Raw genomic sequence first — 19,752 nt, forward strand, 5'->3', positions numbered from 1 at the left:
TATGTGGGCATAACGTGTAGACTTGAGTTCCCCCTGCCACCCTTACCCCTTAGAGGGGTGAAAGAAATCAAGTTACACGGCCCATGTCAACTCGAGCACTGCGGTGAAGAGGCTCATGGCGACATAGGTGCTAAATACTGTACTGGATGTACATGAAAATATATAGAAGCCTACAAAATATATATATATAAAATACAAAAGAACACGATATATATCGAATTATGATATACACTGCATGTATAACACATGCAGAATATAACCGTACACTTTATACAATAAATATACTGTATTTATAATAAATAATGTGCAGCATAAATTCTAGTATAGTATGTATATTCTGTAAATATAATCCAGTATATAGTCTATGTGCTGTATATATTGTATAAACTACATCTGAAGTGTGAAAAGAAGACTACACTGATAGGTAAAGTAACAAGGTAATGGACAAACTAAGAATGTAATGCATGTGCATTTGTCTGAGTTCTGCATTGTTTCAGAGGTATCATTCCAAATCAGTCGAGCAGCATTATTTTATCATCAGCTGCATAATGCTGTATGAAAGCTACCTGGTCTTCGTTCCATACGAAGCTCTGGGTCTTCTCAGCCACAGTTTTGCCCTTCGTCCTCCATGCTTGCAAAATGTGGACCCCTTTAAAAGGAACATTTTCTCTGGTTTGAAGCATTCATGCTGGCCTGCCTACAATCCATTGTGGGTATAACCAGACTGGATTGCGTGAGTAGGTCACAGATCCCTGAAGTATATCTACAAAGTCTCATCAGTGAGATGCCCTGGCGGCGAGGCTGCTTTGGCTGGGTCATGTAGCCCTCATCCCCAGCCACCACATGTCCAAGACGCTTCTGTTTGGCCAGATAGAGAGAGCTAAACTTTTGCAGCACAAGCTCGAGAAAAGGTGGGCTGAGAAGGATGTGCAAGCTGATTGGACTTTCCAATGACTATTACCAGCGGTGTCAAGTTTGGCTTCTGAGGAGTCTCGTGAAGGATGCTACTGGGCAGTTAAGAGGCAGATGCCCTCCAACAAATAACTGAGCCAGCTTGCTGTATTTTAACTGCCTGGCACAACAATGAGCGGAGTGCCAGGCAGTTAAAATACAGCAAGCTGGCACAGTGGGGAGCACAGGTTGTGAATCTGCCAGTCATCTCAGTCAACCCATAGCACCTGGGCCTGTGCCGTGGCCTCCTGCTAGCGAGCCTTTGACACTCACGTGACGGTTAAAAGTGAATCTAGCCTGGCACAAGCGCTGTGGTGATATCACTGTCACTTAGTGGCTGTTGTAAGGCATGGTGCACACGCTGTGGTAACTCGGCAATGCGGCGTGAGCTCACATCAACTCGGGGTCGCCTCGCCCGGTACACCAACATGAACGTGCTTTTGGGTCTGGTGTCATCACTGTCATAATGTGTGATGTGGATGGCATTGAACCTGGAGGGGTTGCAACTCATGGGAAGCAAGGTGGGTGGTTCCATTCTTTCCTGCATTGTAACGCATAGGCATTGCACCATGTGTAGTAGGCTTTACCATGTTGACATTATTTCAGTTGACACGACGAGTACATGTGAAAGGCTCATCGTTGAGGCAGCTCTAAGCCTGGGGGCTGCAAACAACCTCACAGGAGATCAATACCAGGCCTCCTCCACCACCAAAACCATTGTACAAAGTTCCGTAATTAATGTACTCAATGTGTTCCATTTTACATTTGGTAACTTGTCATGTATTCACTACCCTGAGGGTTGAATATAATGGCTCTGATACAGCCTATGGAAAGCCAAACCAAGGAGTAGTCATGTAGTAAACTTCTCTCGCCCCACTCATACTACTATTTCAAAAACTGTTTATTTTTTCCTGCGTAAATATTATATGTGCAGTGCTAAGAAATGCTGTGATTATTGCATGTGATTTTTTTGTTTATTGATGCCACGTGAATATGTTATAGTCAAGGTTATGGTATGCGATACACTGGATTGGTTCAATAACGTTAAACTGTATTGCAGAAGACAAGCAAGAAATAGGATGCATAATAGTTGCACCGTTCAACTTCCGCTTTAGTCATATTGTGGCATTTTATTAATCCTATGAACTTGTGGTTTACTTTTTGTAGCTAATAACATTTTTTTACAAGTAAAGATGTTTTATTAACGACAGACGATAGGTATACTAAGTGTGAGCGAGAGGGGGCATTGGTGGGAATGGTGCTGAGGGTGTGTGGAAATGACGGAAGGCGTGGCAGTGAGTGGAGTTCAGAGATAAGGGACAGCAAGGGGACAATGAGGGAATGGGTTCTCTGTACGTGCTGATCACAAAAAAACGAAAGTCCATCCAACACCTATATCATTGGTTACGTGGAGATAATTGTGCTTTAATCCAGTAATCGCGGACAAATGTTGCTGTTATTGGGTGTCATAAACAAGTGGTTTAAAATATATGTTAAAGAGTCCCATGGATTTACGGGCTTTGTCCAGCCATGTTTTTTTGTTGTTTCAGAAATGTATAAAATCAGTGAATTGATCAAATGATAAATAACAAAATAGATTAACAGAATATATTTTACAACAATGGGACAGGAAAAATGACGGCATAATCATAAATCGATTAAGTATTCACCATCTCAGAGTCGATAATGGCAGTTATAAGAACCAATTAAATAAATAACAAGGAATGATTTAAGAAAGAAGGCAGTGAAATTAGACTGAAAAAAAGAAACGCTAAACGAGTCACGTACAATAATGAATCAGGGAAACAATTTAAAACAAAGCAGTAGATTTATAATAGCTATAGCCATAATTGACATTGGATTGGCATCAATATAATAAGAACAAAAGCAGGATAGAATTGTTTTGGAAAACTGAAATGAATAATGAATAGCAGCAAACCATTGAGCCTGAACTGGATGCGTTGTTGTTGTTGTAATAACTGAATATCGCTACCTATGAAGTATGGATCCGAAACTTGGACAAATGCAATTAAAATTGAATAAAAGTTGACAATTGGGCACAAAATCATGGGTAAACACACGCTTGGAATTACACGAAAATATGAAAAGGAACACTGGATTAAAATAACAAACACAAGTCACAGTCACAATGTTGAATGTTGAACAAATTAAGTGGGCTTGAGCAGGGCACATGACTTATGGATAATGGATGAGACTGGTGATAGAAAGATAGTGAAAGAAGATAATGTGTTTATAAGAGCACGGCCATCACATGAATGTAGTAATGAGATCAGTTCACGTGTAGGAGTGAGGTGGATTGTAGCACCGCATGAAAGTGAAGGATGGTGAAAGCAAGAGGTATTCGTCCAACTGAGGATAGACAACGGCTGATGGTGATATTGGTAAACTTAATACTTTATAATCTCAAACCAAGCAGAGAGGTTAAGATTTTCACTTAGAGTTAATATATAAATTTCGAGGTGATAGGTATTATTTAAGATGTGTATATATAGTTTGATTGCCCTGAACTATATACGTATGCTTTTTCTTGAAAAATATATGGATTAGCCTACCCCATCCTTCTTGTCTCGGTCCAGAGCGCCTCGCAGAAATTCCAATGAGACCTCTTCATTTTCATCCAACCACTGCAGTACAAATGGCTCAAACCACCTACAACATCGACACACAGCACCACATGACATTTAACAATCTAAATTATGTTCCACACATAAAACAAAGGGCTTTGGAAGAAACGAGCATTCATCGTATATAAGTCAATCAATAACCTTCATGAAAAGGTGAGATCCCACACAGACAAAGGGAAATACTTTTTTCCACACACAAACTATTTTTGTCTAAGCGTTTATTTTTGCCAGCAGGATTTAGTTTTCCACATAAGTGGTGTGTCTGCCGTGGAGAAAACACATGATTCAGCCTGGGTTTCCATGCTGTTTTCCACCCAGTAGAGAAATACTATTTTTGCCGTGCAACACTTTTATAACAAAGGCTGAACTATATCCATCCAATTGTACACACCCAACACTCCCATGACAGTACAACTTTTTTTCCTTTCTTCGTATGGAAGTTTCTGTGCTATGGTTATGGGTCCTTGCGCTTCCTAGTGGTCTACTATGATGCCCATGCTTCATCATGTGTTGGTGTTGTGGAAACTCTTAAACAAATGTATCTATTTTTTTTAGCTTAATCTCATCCTTTCACTTTATAAAGTAATCACAAGCACTTTGCTGTGAAACTGACAAAAAAGCAAAATGAATGTCACAAAGTTTGTGGCATAGTGGTTAGTGCCACATGATGAGTAACCTGGAGTTCAATACCCACTTCATGGCTAACATCATGATTTCCGTATTAGTCCTGGCCCCCGCTTAGCGAACCTGCACTGACCAGCGTGATGAAGAACAATCAAACAACCCCCAACGACCAACACGACATGGGGAAGCCTTCATCCAGGAATTGATTGGAAAAGGTTTCCAAATGATTATTTTCTTCATAATTTGTGGAGTGAACATGGCCAAAACCATTCTGTGCCGTTCGTGGATATCACACCTTTTCCCCTTTGTTGAATTGCACGCATTGCCTGTAATGCTGCACAGACTTACAGAGGATCCAAGGGGCACCACACTTTCATCTGATTGACGGAGGTTCTTAAGTTACCCTCAACACATTTAAAGCATGATTTTCTATATAAACGAAGACCGCTGTGGGGTAAAACATTTGGATGTTACCAGAACATCCATTGCAGAGAAACAAAAAACATTAACAAATATCAAAACACATTGTTACGTAAAAGATGATCATAAAAAAATAAGAATGAGATGACAAATAATAATGATTATAGTAACAAAATGGTTGTTGTGACTGCCTTTCTCAAAAGTCTGCCACCATCGATATTGATGGAACAATTCCCTGTGAATAAAGAAACAGCACGATCTTGCAACTTGTCTATGTTATTGCGATACTCATTTCACATTGCAGGACAATTCACCGTCTGCACGTGGTTCTGGCAGTTGGAGGCGACAGTGTACGGAGTGATGTGTTCTGCCGCTCCATTTGCGCGATTCAATTTCTTGCGAGGTCTTATTATTTATATTTGTATATGATGTTTATGTTTAAATTATTTTCCCTGTGCATTGTCTTGAGATGCGTGTAGTATTTAAATTCTGTATAAGTTAAATTATAATGATGATGACAATAGGCATAACAATTTTAACGCCGTGATGAAGGTGGGTGCTTTTGTTGCAAGTCATTGCCACCTTTAGCAATGATGAGAAACTTCTCTGCCCAAAAATTTACATTTTCTAGGAAAATGTCATTGTCCATTTTTGGTTGCACAAGTGGTGACACAGGTCACGAGACATGCACACGAATCACTGCACACAGCTTGATGATCAAATTATTCTGATTCAATTGTTTCCAAACCAGCAGCACTCAGCAGGACTGTTATGATTAGCAATGTGTCAGCACTTCTTGTGTTCATTTTGATGTGATCTATTTATTTAAATATGAACAAATAAAACGATTCAGAAATGTTAGCAACAGTAAAGCAATAAGCAACCAATATATACTAAAATACTCCAACAGCGTTCACAGCAGTAATGCTGGCCATAGGTGAATGTACCCATGGACTGCTATATTGTGGTCAGCCTGAGCTGATATGGCTATCTCATTACAGTTAACGGTCACCTGACAAAAGAAACATTGTATTTTTAAAAATAACCATGGTTAACATTCCATATAGAGCGATTGATAAGGTATTGGCTATACCAAGTGCTGACTTGTGTAATTAATTAAGATAACGTTCTACTTTAAAGGTGTACCATCAATCCCATAAATCACAACATATAACGTGGAATGAAGTGTATCTGATGACAAAATATTACAAAATCCACTGTAAATAATAAACAAACATTCTAGATTTGAAGCTTTCGTGACTGCAAGGAATCATATTCTTAGGTTTTTTCGGTAACGTCACGTAGGTAAAACATCAAAATTAATGAAAATAAAATAAAACAAAAATCACGACGTTTCGGAGGCAACACAAGTCTCCGTCATCAGGTGGGACCGTCACAGCCAGATTAGCTCACTTGATGCAGCTAATCTGGCTGTGACGGTCCCACCTGATGACGGAGACTTGTGTTGCCTCCGAAACGTCGTGATTTTTGTTTTATTTTATTTTCATTAATTTTGATGTTTTACCTACGTGACTTTACCGAAAAAAACCTAAGAATATAATAAACAAACACATACGTGTAATGACTAGAAAGTAAAAACAATGTTTGAATTATTGAAAAACCATGTGGGACATCATATGAACCTTCAAAAAGACAGGTCAATAAAAGTGATGGAATGGGAGAAAACTTAAGCAAAAGCACATACGGAAAAAATTAAATGGAATAAAAGCAGGGTACATTCGGAAATGAGGGATCTTACAGATGTACAAAACCTTGACCAGAGAGGCCTGCATCAATACATTGATTGAAAAATGGATGGTGTTGAGAACGATAATTATGGAACTTACGCAGAGTATTCTGGAACTTTCTCTTTTGAAGCTGGCAGGTCCTTTACATATTCATTGTAAAGCCATTTCACTTTGAAGTGCAGATTCATGTAGTCTGCACTCTTACACTGCCTGTGCTTCTCGTGCTCTTTAAATGAAAAAAAAAACAACGACATCCATTAGAAACTAAATTAAACATCAGTCACGGCAAGTGTGGATGCAAAGTGGAAGCTTAAAAACACCCAAATACAAACAAGTTTACAAGTCGGCTCACATTGCACACATTCATCTTGTCGGAGGGGATACAGAACACACATTCAAACTGTACTCTTGATATTTCTACTGTGTTTATGTCTGTATGTGAGGGACTGGCGCAGAAATGGACACAGTGGCTAGACACTTGATCATTATTTACATTTACTAATCCCTGCCTGTAATCAGAATGTAATTACTTAAGCGTTTGTAAAAAAAAATGGAATGAATATATGGCTTTCAAATCGAAGCATTGAAGGCAAATGCATTTTAACTGCAATTTAAAGGAGTGTCAATGTCCCACATGCATAGCTAAAATGTTGAGGTCCTTATGTAATTGTACAGAATATTACAAGGTTATGTTTACAAATGTAAATGTTGATGACATCACACTCTCTTTCTCCTGGTCTCTTACTACCACCCACTAATCTGATTTTAACCTCATTTTCAAATTCTTCCACATCAGTTATATTTAAATATCCCTCCAAACATTATCTTAGGAATTAAGCGTCTTCTCCCTTGTGTACCACAATGCAAACAGCAATATCTGCCATATTGCCATGACCTCCATGACCACTTCAAAGATAAACAACATATTTTTCACAAATACCCAACAACGAAATGCAGGACTCTCTCTTCACAAGCACAAGAGCAACTACAATTACTCATAAACTTGAAGTTTTCCATCAAGACAACTTGTCTTGATGTATAACGGTTAACATTTAGGTGGTTAACATTTAGGTACATCACGTTGATTCCTATTAACATGATGTACCTAAATGTTAAAAGGACATTATCTCAACTTAACAACCTCAGCATAGACGTTGTTTTTACTGTAAGAGAAGCATATTGCTCACTTATCATTAAAACCTTACAGATCATGGGTGGGACATGTCTATCCACTAACAGCAAAGTTGTTGCCATACTGAAACAAAAAGAACTGCCTTCAACCCAAACTTTTCAAAACAGTTACACTTAAGCAAAGTTTATTTTCGTCTTTGGCACCCTCAACAGGATGAAGTCCATCTTCATAAATCTTCCCTGATTTACTCGAGTATGATTAAAGCAACCTCTTGAAACACAACGCAGATAACGAGATCATAAAAGGGATCAGAAACTTTGTTCAATCACTCACCACTAAACCCTTAGACCAACCAATGGATCAGCTACTCACCATTATAACCCAATTCCAGCTGATCGCCCTGGCATGTTATACAATTATCTAAAGGACTACACACACGACGTAAGTGTTCATTGGTCGTCTCCAAGAATAACTTCTTGCTTATTTAAAAACATCTTGAACAATATGATTTCAGTGAAAATACGTGACTTCCAGATAGAAACTCACTGCTGGATTATTTGGTGATACTGCAGTGGTGGACTAGCACAAATAACAAAGAGCTCAACACATTAGTCAATAACACTGTGCTATGAAGGGCCATTGCCCAAAACATTACCTCTCTATATCCTTTTTTATTTTAAGGCAGTGTCATTGACCAAGGTCTGCTTTTTTTCACATGTATATAGTATCCTCGAAAATTACAAGCTAATTCAGGGTTGAGCCACCCCGGTATATATGTATTCTTAACAAAATTCCATTATAATAATAATAATAGGTTTCTAGATTTGAAGCTTTCGTGACTGCAAGGATTCATATTCTTAGGTTTTTTCCAGTAAAGTCACGTAGGTAAAAAATTTAAATTAATAAAAGTAAAATAAAACAAATTAAAAAATTCACGACGTTTCGGAAGCAACACAAGCCTCCGTCTTCAGGTGGAACCGTCACAACCACGACAGCTGTATCAAGTAAATGAGAGATCACAAGAAATACTAATGTAAATACACTTATTTGGACCATCTTATTTGACAGACAACTATTACAGGTTATTGATAGACAGCCAGTTTGTTGTTTTACCAGTTTTAGTTTTTACTTGCTTTTCTTTTTTCACACTTTTGTTATGTATGCTAGGTGTTAGTTACAAACCGCACCTCTCCATAACAAAGGCTCAGTCCTTTGTTATGCAGTCTACTCTTGGTCTTAAGCCTCACCTTACCATATTAATAAAAAAGTGTGCCGTTCCTGGCCCTTCCCCCCTCAACCATTATATGTACGGGGTAGTATTTCTTGTGATCTCTCATTTACTTGATACAGCTGTCGTGGCTGTGACGGTTCCACCTGAAGACGGAGGCTTGTGTTGCTTCCGAAACGTCGTGAATTTTTTTGTTTTATTTTACTTTTATTAATTTAAATTTTTTACCTGCGTGACTTTACCGAAAAAAACCTAAGAATATAATAATAGGGGTTTCCCCTTTTTTTCTGGCAACAAAACTGAAACCTTTTTACAAGGAATCATGTGTGCATTATCGGAGTGTGTTTTTTGTTTGCATTTTGACCACAAGTATTGTGGTTAATGCAGACATGATTCCTTGTAAAAAGGTTTCAGTTTTGTTGCCAGAAAAAAGGGGAAAAACCCTATTATTATATTTTGGTACTGGCAAAGGAGGTCTAACGAAAATTCCATTATTTCCATGAAGACCTTGAGGTAATGAGATTCTCTCAACACCTCCCAAAACCTCTCCATAAACACCAAATCTCCATCGGCAGTACTGTACGCATATTTCTTCAGTGTAAATACCTAATATATTTGACATATATCCTTTTCTTTTCACATATTCTTACGGGATTCAACATACATCTGTTTAATGTTTTCGTATCTTAATTGTAATTGCACTATAATCGGTTTAAAATAATCTGCCTTTGCCGGTTTGCATGAGAGGAAATTCATTATTTAACAATGATTTATGTTCGTGCAATATTTTAGATTTCTCATGTGACAGTTGTTTTTTATTTGATTTCTATTTGCGTATTTCATTTGATTTTATTTCGTCCTTTTAGTGAACCAGGCCATTCTTGCAAATGCGACGATTGTTGTCTCTTGTGTCTCGCATAGTAGAACAAATAAACTTTACTGACCTTTTAACCCATCATGTTCCACATCTACATCCCAACAAGCATCTCTCACCTCCATCACATGCATGTAGAGCTCTTCCCCACTCCCCAATAACATCAACATGTTTCCCAAGTCAATCCCTCTCTCAGACCAATTCATAACACACAGAAATCAATCTCTACTATGCTTCGAATGCAAGGAATTCACATCACTATCTCAAGGTAACTAATAGAGATGATAACCACCCCAATATGGATAGAAGCCTGACCTTCAAAAGTCTGTGAAAAGACAAAACTAAAATTGCCCTGGGACAAAAACATGAAAAAAGAACCTGGGGCTCCTCAGCTGATGTGCTGCAAACTGCTGCCCTATCACTGATCTACTCAGTGGCAGAGTGCTGCACTTCAGGCTGCTCTGGGGGCTTCCTGCTCTGGTGAACATGTTGCCGCCAAATGTCTGCAGACATGCAAACTGAAACATAGTTTGATGAAAAATAAGAATAGGTTTTACCCTTTCTGGCAATAAAACAAGTGTTAAGATGTTCAAACACCAAATAGATGCCTTTTGCAAGGCATCAGCTCTGCATTAAGCACACGTACTTGTGGCAAAACATGCAAATAACATTATCTGACAATATACGCATTTGCCTTCGAAACTGATTGGCCTACACCAGAGACATACAAACATTCATGTGTATCTATATTATATAATTACACCTACCAAAGCCACTGGATTTCTCCTCCATGTTTAGAAAATTTTGCTGCTACAAATTTCCACGTAATAAACCACTTCGTTGAGCTATCATATGTGGCCAGGTAGCTTCTCAAAAATAAGTTAACAGCTCAGTGGGCTTTATCTGGTAAGATAAAAAGTAGTTTATTTTTATTCGTATATTTTTAAAGTGATTTGTTTACCTTTCATATCCTCTATACTCCTATCGTGTGTTTGTATTGTTTGTTGTTGGAACGTTCTGAACCGCCGCAACTGGACATTTGTGAAAAAGCTTTATCGCTCATTGGATTTATCCACGATTACTACTATAATGAGCCAAGAATGTGTTTGTGTGTCCCGCATGTGACGCCACTCCACATGCCGCATATTCATGAGCGGATGGATTTTTACACTCGCACAGAAGGTCGAGCGGAAATATTTTTTCTCGCAAATTGGCTTTAAGTTTGACGTTTATTTATTGAAAGTGAATCTAATAAATAATTCTACGCAGCAACAAAATGGATTTGGTATCTTTATTTATTTTTTCAGCAACTTGAGACAAAAGGTAAGTTTAATTTATGCTTATTAATTATGGTAAAATATAAATTTCTCGATGATTTTCCAGATATTGTATCGATTTCCAATTTATTTCAACCCCAGTGACCGAAAGCAGATGAGAATAAAGTATCAGAGAAGTGACTTTAAACAAATTTAAGGTCAGTTATATATACAGTGCTACAGTGACATGAAGTGAGGTGTTTTATGACATCGTTGTGTGCAAGAATCACTGCCATAAATACAGTGCTACAGTGAAATGCAGTGAAGTGTTTGATGACATACTTTTGTGCAAGATTCACTGTCATTAAATTTACACAAGATACAATTATACTCTGCTCAATTTTTTGTAAATATGACAGCGTCCGTCCTAGGACGGGCACAGAAGCTAGTAAATAAATGCACACCCACCTATGCACAGCAGGATGCTCTCTGTGCATGCCTAGATAATTCCCAGTGAACCCGTGATTCACTTTACTCATATTTAAACTCATGCATGCACATCCACACAAGTACACCTACATAAAATGTGCATTTAAACATATATGCACACATACACATTTTATGCGTTATGCATCCATGCTAATAAAAATATACTATAGAGCTATGAGTTGATTTATTAACTACTATAATGAGTCAAAAATGTTTGTGCGTCCCGCACGTGACGTCACTCCACGTCGACCAACCCCCCTCATTAATAATCATGAACAGGTTACGTCTTCCACATGGACCCTCTCCCTCATTAATACTCATGCGCGGGTGACGTCACTCCGCATGGAGAACCCCCACCCCTCATTAATAATCATGAACAGGTGACGTCCTCCAAATTGACACCCCACCCCCATTAATATTAATTAGCAGGTGACGTCACTCCACATGGGGGGGGGGGCGAGGCGCCTCCTCCCCTCTCCTCAGCGTCAACTTACAACCCTCACTACAAAGGCAGAACCCTCACGTCCCGCGATCTCCGCTATTGAGACATCAAAGTAAAAAGGTCGTCATGATGAACAAGGGATTATAACCTTTAAATGAATTAAGTCTGTGTCACCGCGGCCTTACAAATTGCACACGAATGGATGCAATGAATATCACGTCGCCGTCTGCTTTTCGTTTGCAAGTTTCAGATTTACTTCAATCCACCCGTCCTTGGACAGGCAAAAGGTTAGTTTGTGTAGATTTTGACATAAGACATACTTCACCTTGCATAGCAGCCCTCATATCCAAGGAGAACAGATTCCACATTACTTCAGCGCTCACCTTTCCAACATTCAACTCTTGAGGAAACCTGAAGCACAGCACAGCAAAGTTTAAATATTCTCAAAGACTACATTTATCAGTGACCAGTGGGAAGAAGAGTGGAATATTGTTATGCAGATCTGTAAAACAACATCATACATCCCCAGAATAAAAACCTTTTATCTGATGAAGAGAGGAATTTCCAGATGTTACACTTGAAGAAAAACACACGGGCCTTACAGTAAGAAACAAGCAGAGCTCCTAGACCAGATGGAATAATTGTGGACATCCAAGAAGCGACACTATATATTTGAAGACAATTCAGGGGAACTATTTCATTTATATGTAAATCGAAAATGTAATACCTAAATCATGGAATGATGCTGCGAACTTTTTTTTTTAAAGGTAGATATCATTTGAAGAATAGCAGACCCATCAACCTCCGATCACAAGTACAGTCCGTTCTGCTCTAACGCGTGTTTTCAAAACGCGAACTGGATATAACGCGAAAAGTCACATGGGTATAAAATGAAATAAATCACGACGTTTCGGGTGCAACACAAGCGTCCATCATCAGGTGGGAAAGAACACCTGATGATGGACGCTTGTGTTGCGCCCGAAACGTCCTGATTTATTTTTTATTTTATTTGATACCTACGTGACCTTACCGAAAGAACCAAAGAGTATGGATTCCTGCAGTCACGAAAGCTTCAAATCAAGACTGATATTTGGGGACATTTTTTTTCACAAGGTGGATGCAAATAGGATGTAAAGCAACGGAGTGAACAGAACAATGTGTTGCGCGAGTAGGAATAAGTAGGAATAAGTGGTTGTACGGCTGCCTCGGCATAGCATTACACAAGACGGGATGCTGCTGGATGTTTTAAGATGCTACCCACGCACCTTAGTCTTTGTTCAGCCTGCATACGAAACTCACGTGTTACCGTGGACTTTGCTTTAGCAAGTATAATTTGTTTCGCTTTACATACAGCATTATTGACTTTAATTATGAGTGGCAAAGGTATGAAGCGTTCTGGCAGTGGTGCTACTGGAAGTGAAGTGAAGCTGTTCAGCAAGTTACTTCACACCCTTCGTCATTTTCTCTCTTCACCCTCCTCCACGGCTACGTTTTCTATCGCTTAGCGACTAACACGGCAACATGCATTTATCGCTTATTTTAATGTTTTTATTTATTTAGATCATGAATTATATTATCGAACTACAACACAGTAATTATAAAAGAACACATACAAATCAACAATTATATAACAAATTATCATGAAAATGTCAGTCATGTTGGGGTTTTCTAAACTCACTACCCCCTAACCCCTTAATTCCCATTGAATTAATGGTTATTATAGCGCAATTTTTCCATAATGCGGTGTTCTTCAGGAACTTAACTACCTCATTATAGGTGAACTGACTGTATATATAGGAATCCCCTGTAAAATGAGCCGCATAATGAGTTGTTTCACATATACGTTGCTGATGAATGAGGGAACCTATTTCCTGATAAGTTAAATATTTCGCACATGCGTTCTTTTAACATATGCACCATTTTTTACTGGCGGAGGGAAGCTGGACTTGACAAGGTGGAGGAGTCTGAAGTGGTGGAGTTGTAGGAGTCCCATAGTGAGGACCGGTCAAATGAGGATCTGATGCAGCTGGAACGAGCTGAGGAAAAGGCCGATGAATCTAAACCACCACCACCATGAGTATTCAGTGGCATTCACTGGAATTCACCGCTATAAGGAGATGTACCATCATGAAACAACAATTTTGTCCAGTTGTCTTTGGACATATTTTTTTAACGTTCTGCAATCAAGCCAAAAGGTCCGGAGAAGAGCCTCGGGAAGAGCCACCTTCCTCTGGTGATGAAGAGACAAGGTGATCCACCCCTTAGTATGCATAACTCCACCACTGCTCACCCCAAGAGGCCTTGATCAGCAAGCTCTTAAACCATCTCTGGTAAGGCTTATCAAAACATTTGTATTTGTTATGAGTTTAAATGTATGTCAACTTATAATCATCTGTATTTTTGTACACTTCATGACATTTAGTCTGACATTTTTTCCCCAATAATGTCAGCTCAGAATGCCCCGATGTTAACATTATTAACATTATTTTGTGGAAAATAACAGTTCGGTTTAAGTAATTTTGAGATAAGGAGCATTTCCTAGGAACACATCCCTTACACACAGTGGGGGATTCCTGTATATTGCTCTCAATGGCATACCGACTTATTAATGTTTTAAAGGCCAATCAATCAACCACGTGAGCCAACTAGATATATGAAAGCCTTTTCCTCCATTGATCACATTCATACTATACATTACACATGGCTTTTATCATTTATGAAAGGCATTTTAATCAGTGGAAACCGCTACTGTTATCCCAGTTATCACAAAACAAGTAATTAAATAAAATAATACAGGGTGTAATAAAACCTCGATCGTGGAATGATGCATCAATCATTCTTGTTTTCAAAGCGGAGATAAAACCCGGCTTGAAAAATGGCAGGCCCATTAGCCTCTTACCGCGTCTATATGAATTGTTTTCTGAAGATTGTTGGACGTAGAATAACCAAAAATGTAGAGGCTAGCCAATTACTTTAATTGATATTCATTAGTCGTCCCCAGAATCTGATTGATAGTATGTATGTGAGCAAGCAGGGTTTAGAAATATAAGCCGTGCTTGCTCACATACATACTAATGAAGAAGACTATCAATTACCATTATGTCTAGCCTTTGCACACTACGAAAGGGCATTTGACTCAGTGTAAATTGATGTAGTCATCTTAGGGCTCACAACCCTATGTGTAAATATAATTATTTTTAAAAATAATGAAACCATTTACAAAATGGAACTTTACGCTAAGAATACATTAAGGCCTGCCAAAACCGGCTGTGACGCATCCAGAGGCCATGTTAAGACGCCTTGTTGGAAAATATACCATTATTCACCAAGCTCCTCCACTGTGTTATTTACAATAAAAATCTTGCCTCATCTGAAGAGTTTGTAAGCTGTATGGTGTCCCTGTGAATTTAGATGTTGACTGTGCAAGACTAAAACTATTTAATAGTGCTATGGTCTTGTATGTGCTCCCACCAATATAGAATTCCTTGCAACTTTGCTATGTGTGGACTAACCACTAATGATCTACTGTATCTGGCCTTAAGCTCACAAGCAAGGCATTGCTGTTATCCCTCATGCAGCCACTCAGGGCTTGACAAAGGTATCAAACTGTATAATGATGGTCTGGTTTCACCCTTTTTTTCTGTTCCACAAAACCTGTATTAAATTGTTAACTTGATGACAGTGATATATTGAAATGCTTCACTTGTGATTTACCTTGCACCACCAGCTTACAGTTGCAAAAACCGAGGAGGAGCCTGCTGTGACCCAGCAGAATGCACAAGCAGACATTGATTTGGATGTGATATTTTTTTTACAAAAGAGAACGTAAGGCAGAGGCAGCAGGGTGATATTTCTTACACTAAAATCGCCTCATTGTACTGGCTGCCAACGTGTTCATGAATATGTATGACTCATAGATGGATTTCATTGTTAAATGCATAATCCCACTCCCCACTATCATCTCCAATGTAATATCGTAAATATGCGGCATCTACATATTTTTTCATATAAATTACTTGTGGATCTACACACTCATCAGTATATACCATCTGAGCTGAATTTACACAGACACACAAAGATAAAGATCCCCCTTGTAGCCAGAACAGGATGCAGGGGCAAGTGCTGTTAGCGAGCACAGAAGACACAGATCCCCCATAGAGCCCTAACAGACTGTTTGAGCAAGTACTGTTATCAAACACTTACAAAGGCTGGTACGGCACACAAGAGGGGAGGTGGCCAGTACCACGCCCGGCCGCCTTTGTCTCCTGACTGGTGATGTTTACACACCGCACCAGGTACTCATTTGAGGCTGAGTCGATCTAGAACCGGTTCAGATAATTGTCACTGGTGTTGGCCGTGAGCAAGAATCGAAATCGGGTCGCCAGGTTCGTAGCGCAACACGCTAACCGCTACACGACCGGTCGTCACACTCACACCACCACAGCCACAAACACATATAGTCTGCACCACTTATGCACACAGCCTGTACCGCCAAGTGTCAAGGCCTACACACACACAAAACCTGTACCATACACACTCACACAGCACGTGCACCACACACACGCAAGAACACACATACGCGCATGCACCTGTGTGGACGCAGACCTCACAGACACGAGAAAGGCAGCAACCCCAAAACATCCACCGGCCCTTTCATATCTACTGTATACACAGTTACACACACATACACCTGCGCACTTATGTTTGTCTTAGTGGTGGTGGTTCTCATACTGAATCATTGTGTATACTACGTATCTCGACATGAACCACCAAATCTAATCGATATATGAAACACCAACCTCAATTGCTGAGCGATGTATCAACTCCAATAACTACATAATTCACTAATCTCGAATCTCTTTGCAAATCACCAGCCCCAGTATCACTGTGAGACATGAACCCCAATCTCCCCCAACCAAAAAGCTCTATAAGTGAACAAGCAAACCAATTTCAACCACAAACCGTTTTGTGAACTATTAACCCCATTAACCCCCTCTTTATGATTCGATCTCAATATTTGAAGAACCACTCATCTCAAATCTCTTCATTAACCCTCAACCACAATCTCTACGTTAACTACCAACCCCTCTTTGTGATCCATCAACCCCGATACACATGTGGTCCACCAACCCCAAATATCATAATCTGCAAACTACATTTTTGCACCACTCAGGTAAATCGGTATTTTACATAGGCACCGATCCTGGAACGGCCATAATGATACAACGATTATAATTCAACGGATCTTATCTGTTTCCGGAATCTACCAAAGAAGACTTCTGTTATTGTTAAGAAATATTATTACTTCACTTGACAACAATCACTGGCTTTCCACATATAAATTGAGCATTCGGGTTAACTCTAATGGGCAGAGAATGCCTGTCACGTGTATAACGTCTCCGTATGGCGCAGGCCTCCTCCTCCTGAACACGTGAATGAATGCAGACAAATGCTGACCAATTAATCAGCCTGACATTTTACTTTTTTGCACTCATCAGCTGCCCTTTTTGAGACCTCAGCATATGAACAAAATGTTTAAAATAGTAAAAAAAAATTATAATTACAAAAGCTCTGATTTTAATATTTGGTAGCTATAATAACTGGGCCTTTTGACTGCAGAGCCGATTGAGGTGAGTACACAGTGAATGCTTTTTGCAACTGAGTACAGTAGTTATCTCACTGAGAGAGAAACTACTGATGGCTGCACATGCATAAATGACTGAGATTCTTCAGTAAAATACAAAGACAAGAATTCAGTTCACATGTTATAAGTTGCACTCCTGACATGCAAAAAACTGGTGTTCACCATTCTTTTTTTTAATTGCTTTGTTAATATATATTTTCGTTTGAAATGTTAAGTTACGTAATTTAATGATACGAAACCACGCTGAAAAAACTCAACGAGTAAAATAGTACCACGTACTGGTTGAGGACTGGTGTGTAGGAGTTTTTGTCCTCCTCTATGATGGAGACAATGAGGGTGATGAGCTTGGGCCAAAAGTCCAGGTTCTTGATGCTGGGGCCGTGTTCCTCTGGAGCAGCCTCGTCTTTGGTCTGTTGAACCATAGGCACACAAACAGGGTATGAGATTACCACGAATATCCACGTCAAATTATTAAATAATGGTATGGGATATTTTACTTCTATGACTTCACAATTCCGTCGATCCCACATTTTAAATTAGTCCATGTGTACTTTTGTGTTCTTTATCGACAACTGTACTACTTCATTTTAAAGTGCATATTTTTCTATGCTAAACATTTTTGTTTCCATATCCAACATTGTTTGGCGGGAAAACAACTGCATATATCCACGTTTGAGATATTTATCTATTCATCTGTCCATTTTAAGTGGTGTTTATGCATATGAAAGTGTTGTTGTTTGCGTAAGTTTGTATTTTTTTCTACAATTGTATGCCGATTGCACTACCGTGTTGTCACGCTGGGAAGTAACCATTCCAATATCACTTCAAGTGACCTCTGGTTCACAGAGTGGATGGCAGCACTTCCCACTCACTCTGCATATGACAGAGATTTTCCACATGACAGTCAAACTAATGTTTCAATCCTCAGAGCTACAAATTAGCCCAATTAAGTGGAAACCCAAAACGTTTTAGAGTTATTGGTGACTGAGACCATCAGCTTAGATTCCAACCCAGGCCCTCAGTGATTCCAGCTATGCACTGTAACTTCTGAGCCACCCAGGCACCTCATGACTATGTCAGGTGGAAAGAAAGTGAAGCATTTCCATATTTGAATGTTAAGATTACACATGCATTAGTCTTGATTTATTTTTTTACAATTTTCCATACAGGTTGGTGTAATTTCCACTAGCGGTATATTTTAAAGCATTTTTTCGTACCCAAATAGAATTTGTTGATATATTAAGTGCAAAAGTTCGTTGTTTTTTTCTCAATTCCCAGTGAGAAATTGTTTATTATATCCAAAATGGCCGAGGCAATTAAATATCTTATTTCTGGGACACTGTTTTTTCCAGGGGTGTATTTAACTCCGGGACTGGGGTACCGGGGTACCAATCAATCCGAAATCAGTGCTACTCCGCGATGTCGAAACGCAGTGAGGACGATTGCGCTGAAACTTTGTACAGCTCGTCGAGGTGAGTCGATTGCCGCATCGCCGACCATCAACAGACTAAAAATGACTACATCACGAACATTATGGTAACCCGGGGTACCGCCATAAGGTTCATATTTTTTTTAAAAAAGCACTTGTTAAGCTTGCAAATAATTTATTCATGATTGAGGATTCCGGTGCAGAAGCCATCTTGCCACCAGGGTGCCATGGTGGCGAGATGTTAACTACCCTGCCTGGTATACAGGAGGTTTTGGCCTCAATCCCGACCCTGACACCTGTATATGTGGAGTTTTAATGTTCTGTCCATGATCGTGTGGATTTTTGTCCAGGTCCTCCGGTTTTTCCCTTCACATTTAGAAACATGCGTTTAAGAGTATTTGCCTGCGATACATTTCCACGTGATAAGCCACTTCGTTGAGCTATTATCTGTGGCCAGGTCACTTCTGGAAAAGAGCTATATAGTTCAGTGGGCCATATCTGGTCAAATATATACATATTTTTTAATGTTGTAAAATCTTGGAACTTCTGAATACTAGTGCTACTTTTGTTGTTGTTGGGCTCTCCACATCAAGTGTAAATCGGATGGATTTTAGGATGGCCATAGAGAGGACTGTAATTCGGTCTTCCTCTGAGGTCAGAAACTTTAGTGTTATCCTAGACCCCAGTTTGACATGAGGCCCACGTATGTAATATTACCAAAATTTCGATATTTAATTTACGCAACATAGCTCGACCAAGACCTATGCTGTCCCTGTTGGATGCGGAGAGACTGGTGCATGCCTTTATTTCATCAAGGTTAAATTACTACAATGCCTTGCTTTCTGGAATTTCTAAAAGTGTTTTAAATAA

General features: G+C 39.2%; 1 protein-coding gene across 1 annotated transcript in view; it reads right to left on the minus strand.

Moving 5' to 3' along the window:
- LOC144736307 (protein unc-13 homolog C-like) overlaps positions 1 to 19,752 on the minus strand; it is a 147,362-nt gene that overhangs the window by 62,942 nt on the left and 64,668 nt on the right. The window contains exons 16-19 of the mRNA XM_078618958.1: positions 17,733 to 17,863; positions 12,135 to 12,220; positions 6,488 to 6,614; positions 3,525 to 3,621 (exon numbers count right to left, since the gene is read on the minus strand). Of these exons, the coding sequence (XP_078475084.1) occupies positions 3,525 to 3,621; positions 6,488 to 6,614; positions 12,135 to 12,220; positions 17,733 to 17,863 (441 nt within the window). The remainder of the gene's footprint in view (positions 1 to 3,524; positions 3,622 to 6,487; positions 6,615 to 12,134; positions 12,221 to 17,732; positions 17,864 to 19,752) is intronic.

The sequence above is a fragment of the Lampetra planeri genome, chromosome 3 (genome assembly GCF_965212315.1).
Source record: "Lampetra planeri chromosome 3, kcLamPlan1.2.h2, whole genome shotgun sequence".
NCBI classification, from domain to species: Eukaryota; Metazoa; Chordata; class Hyperoartia; order Petromyzontiformes; family Petromyzontidae; genus Lampetra; species Lampetra planeri.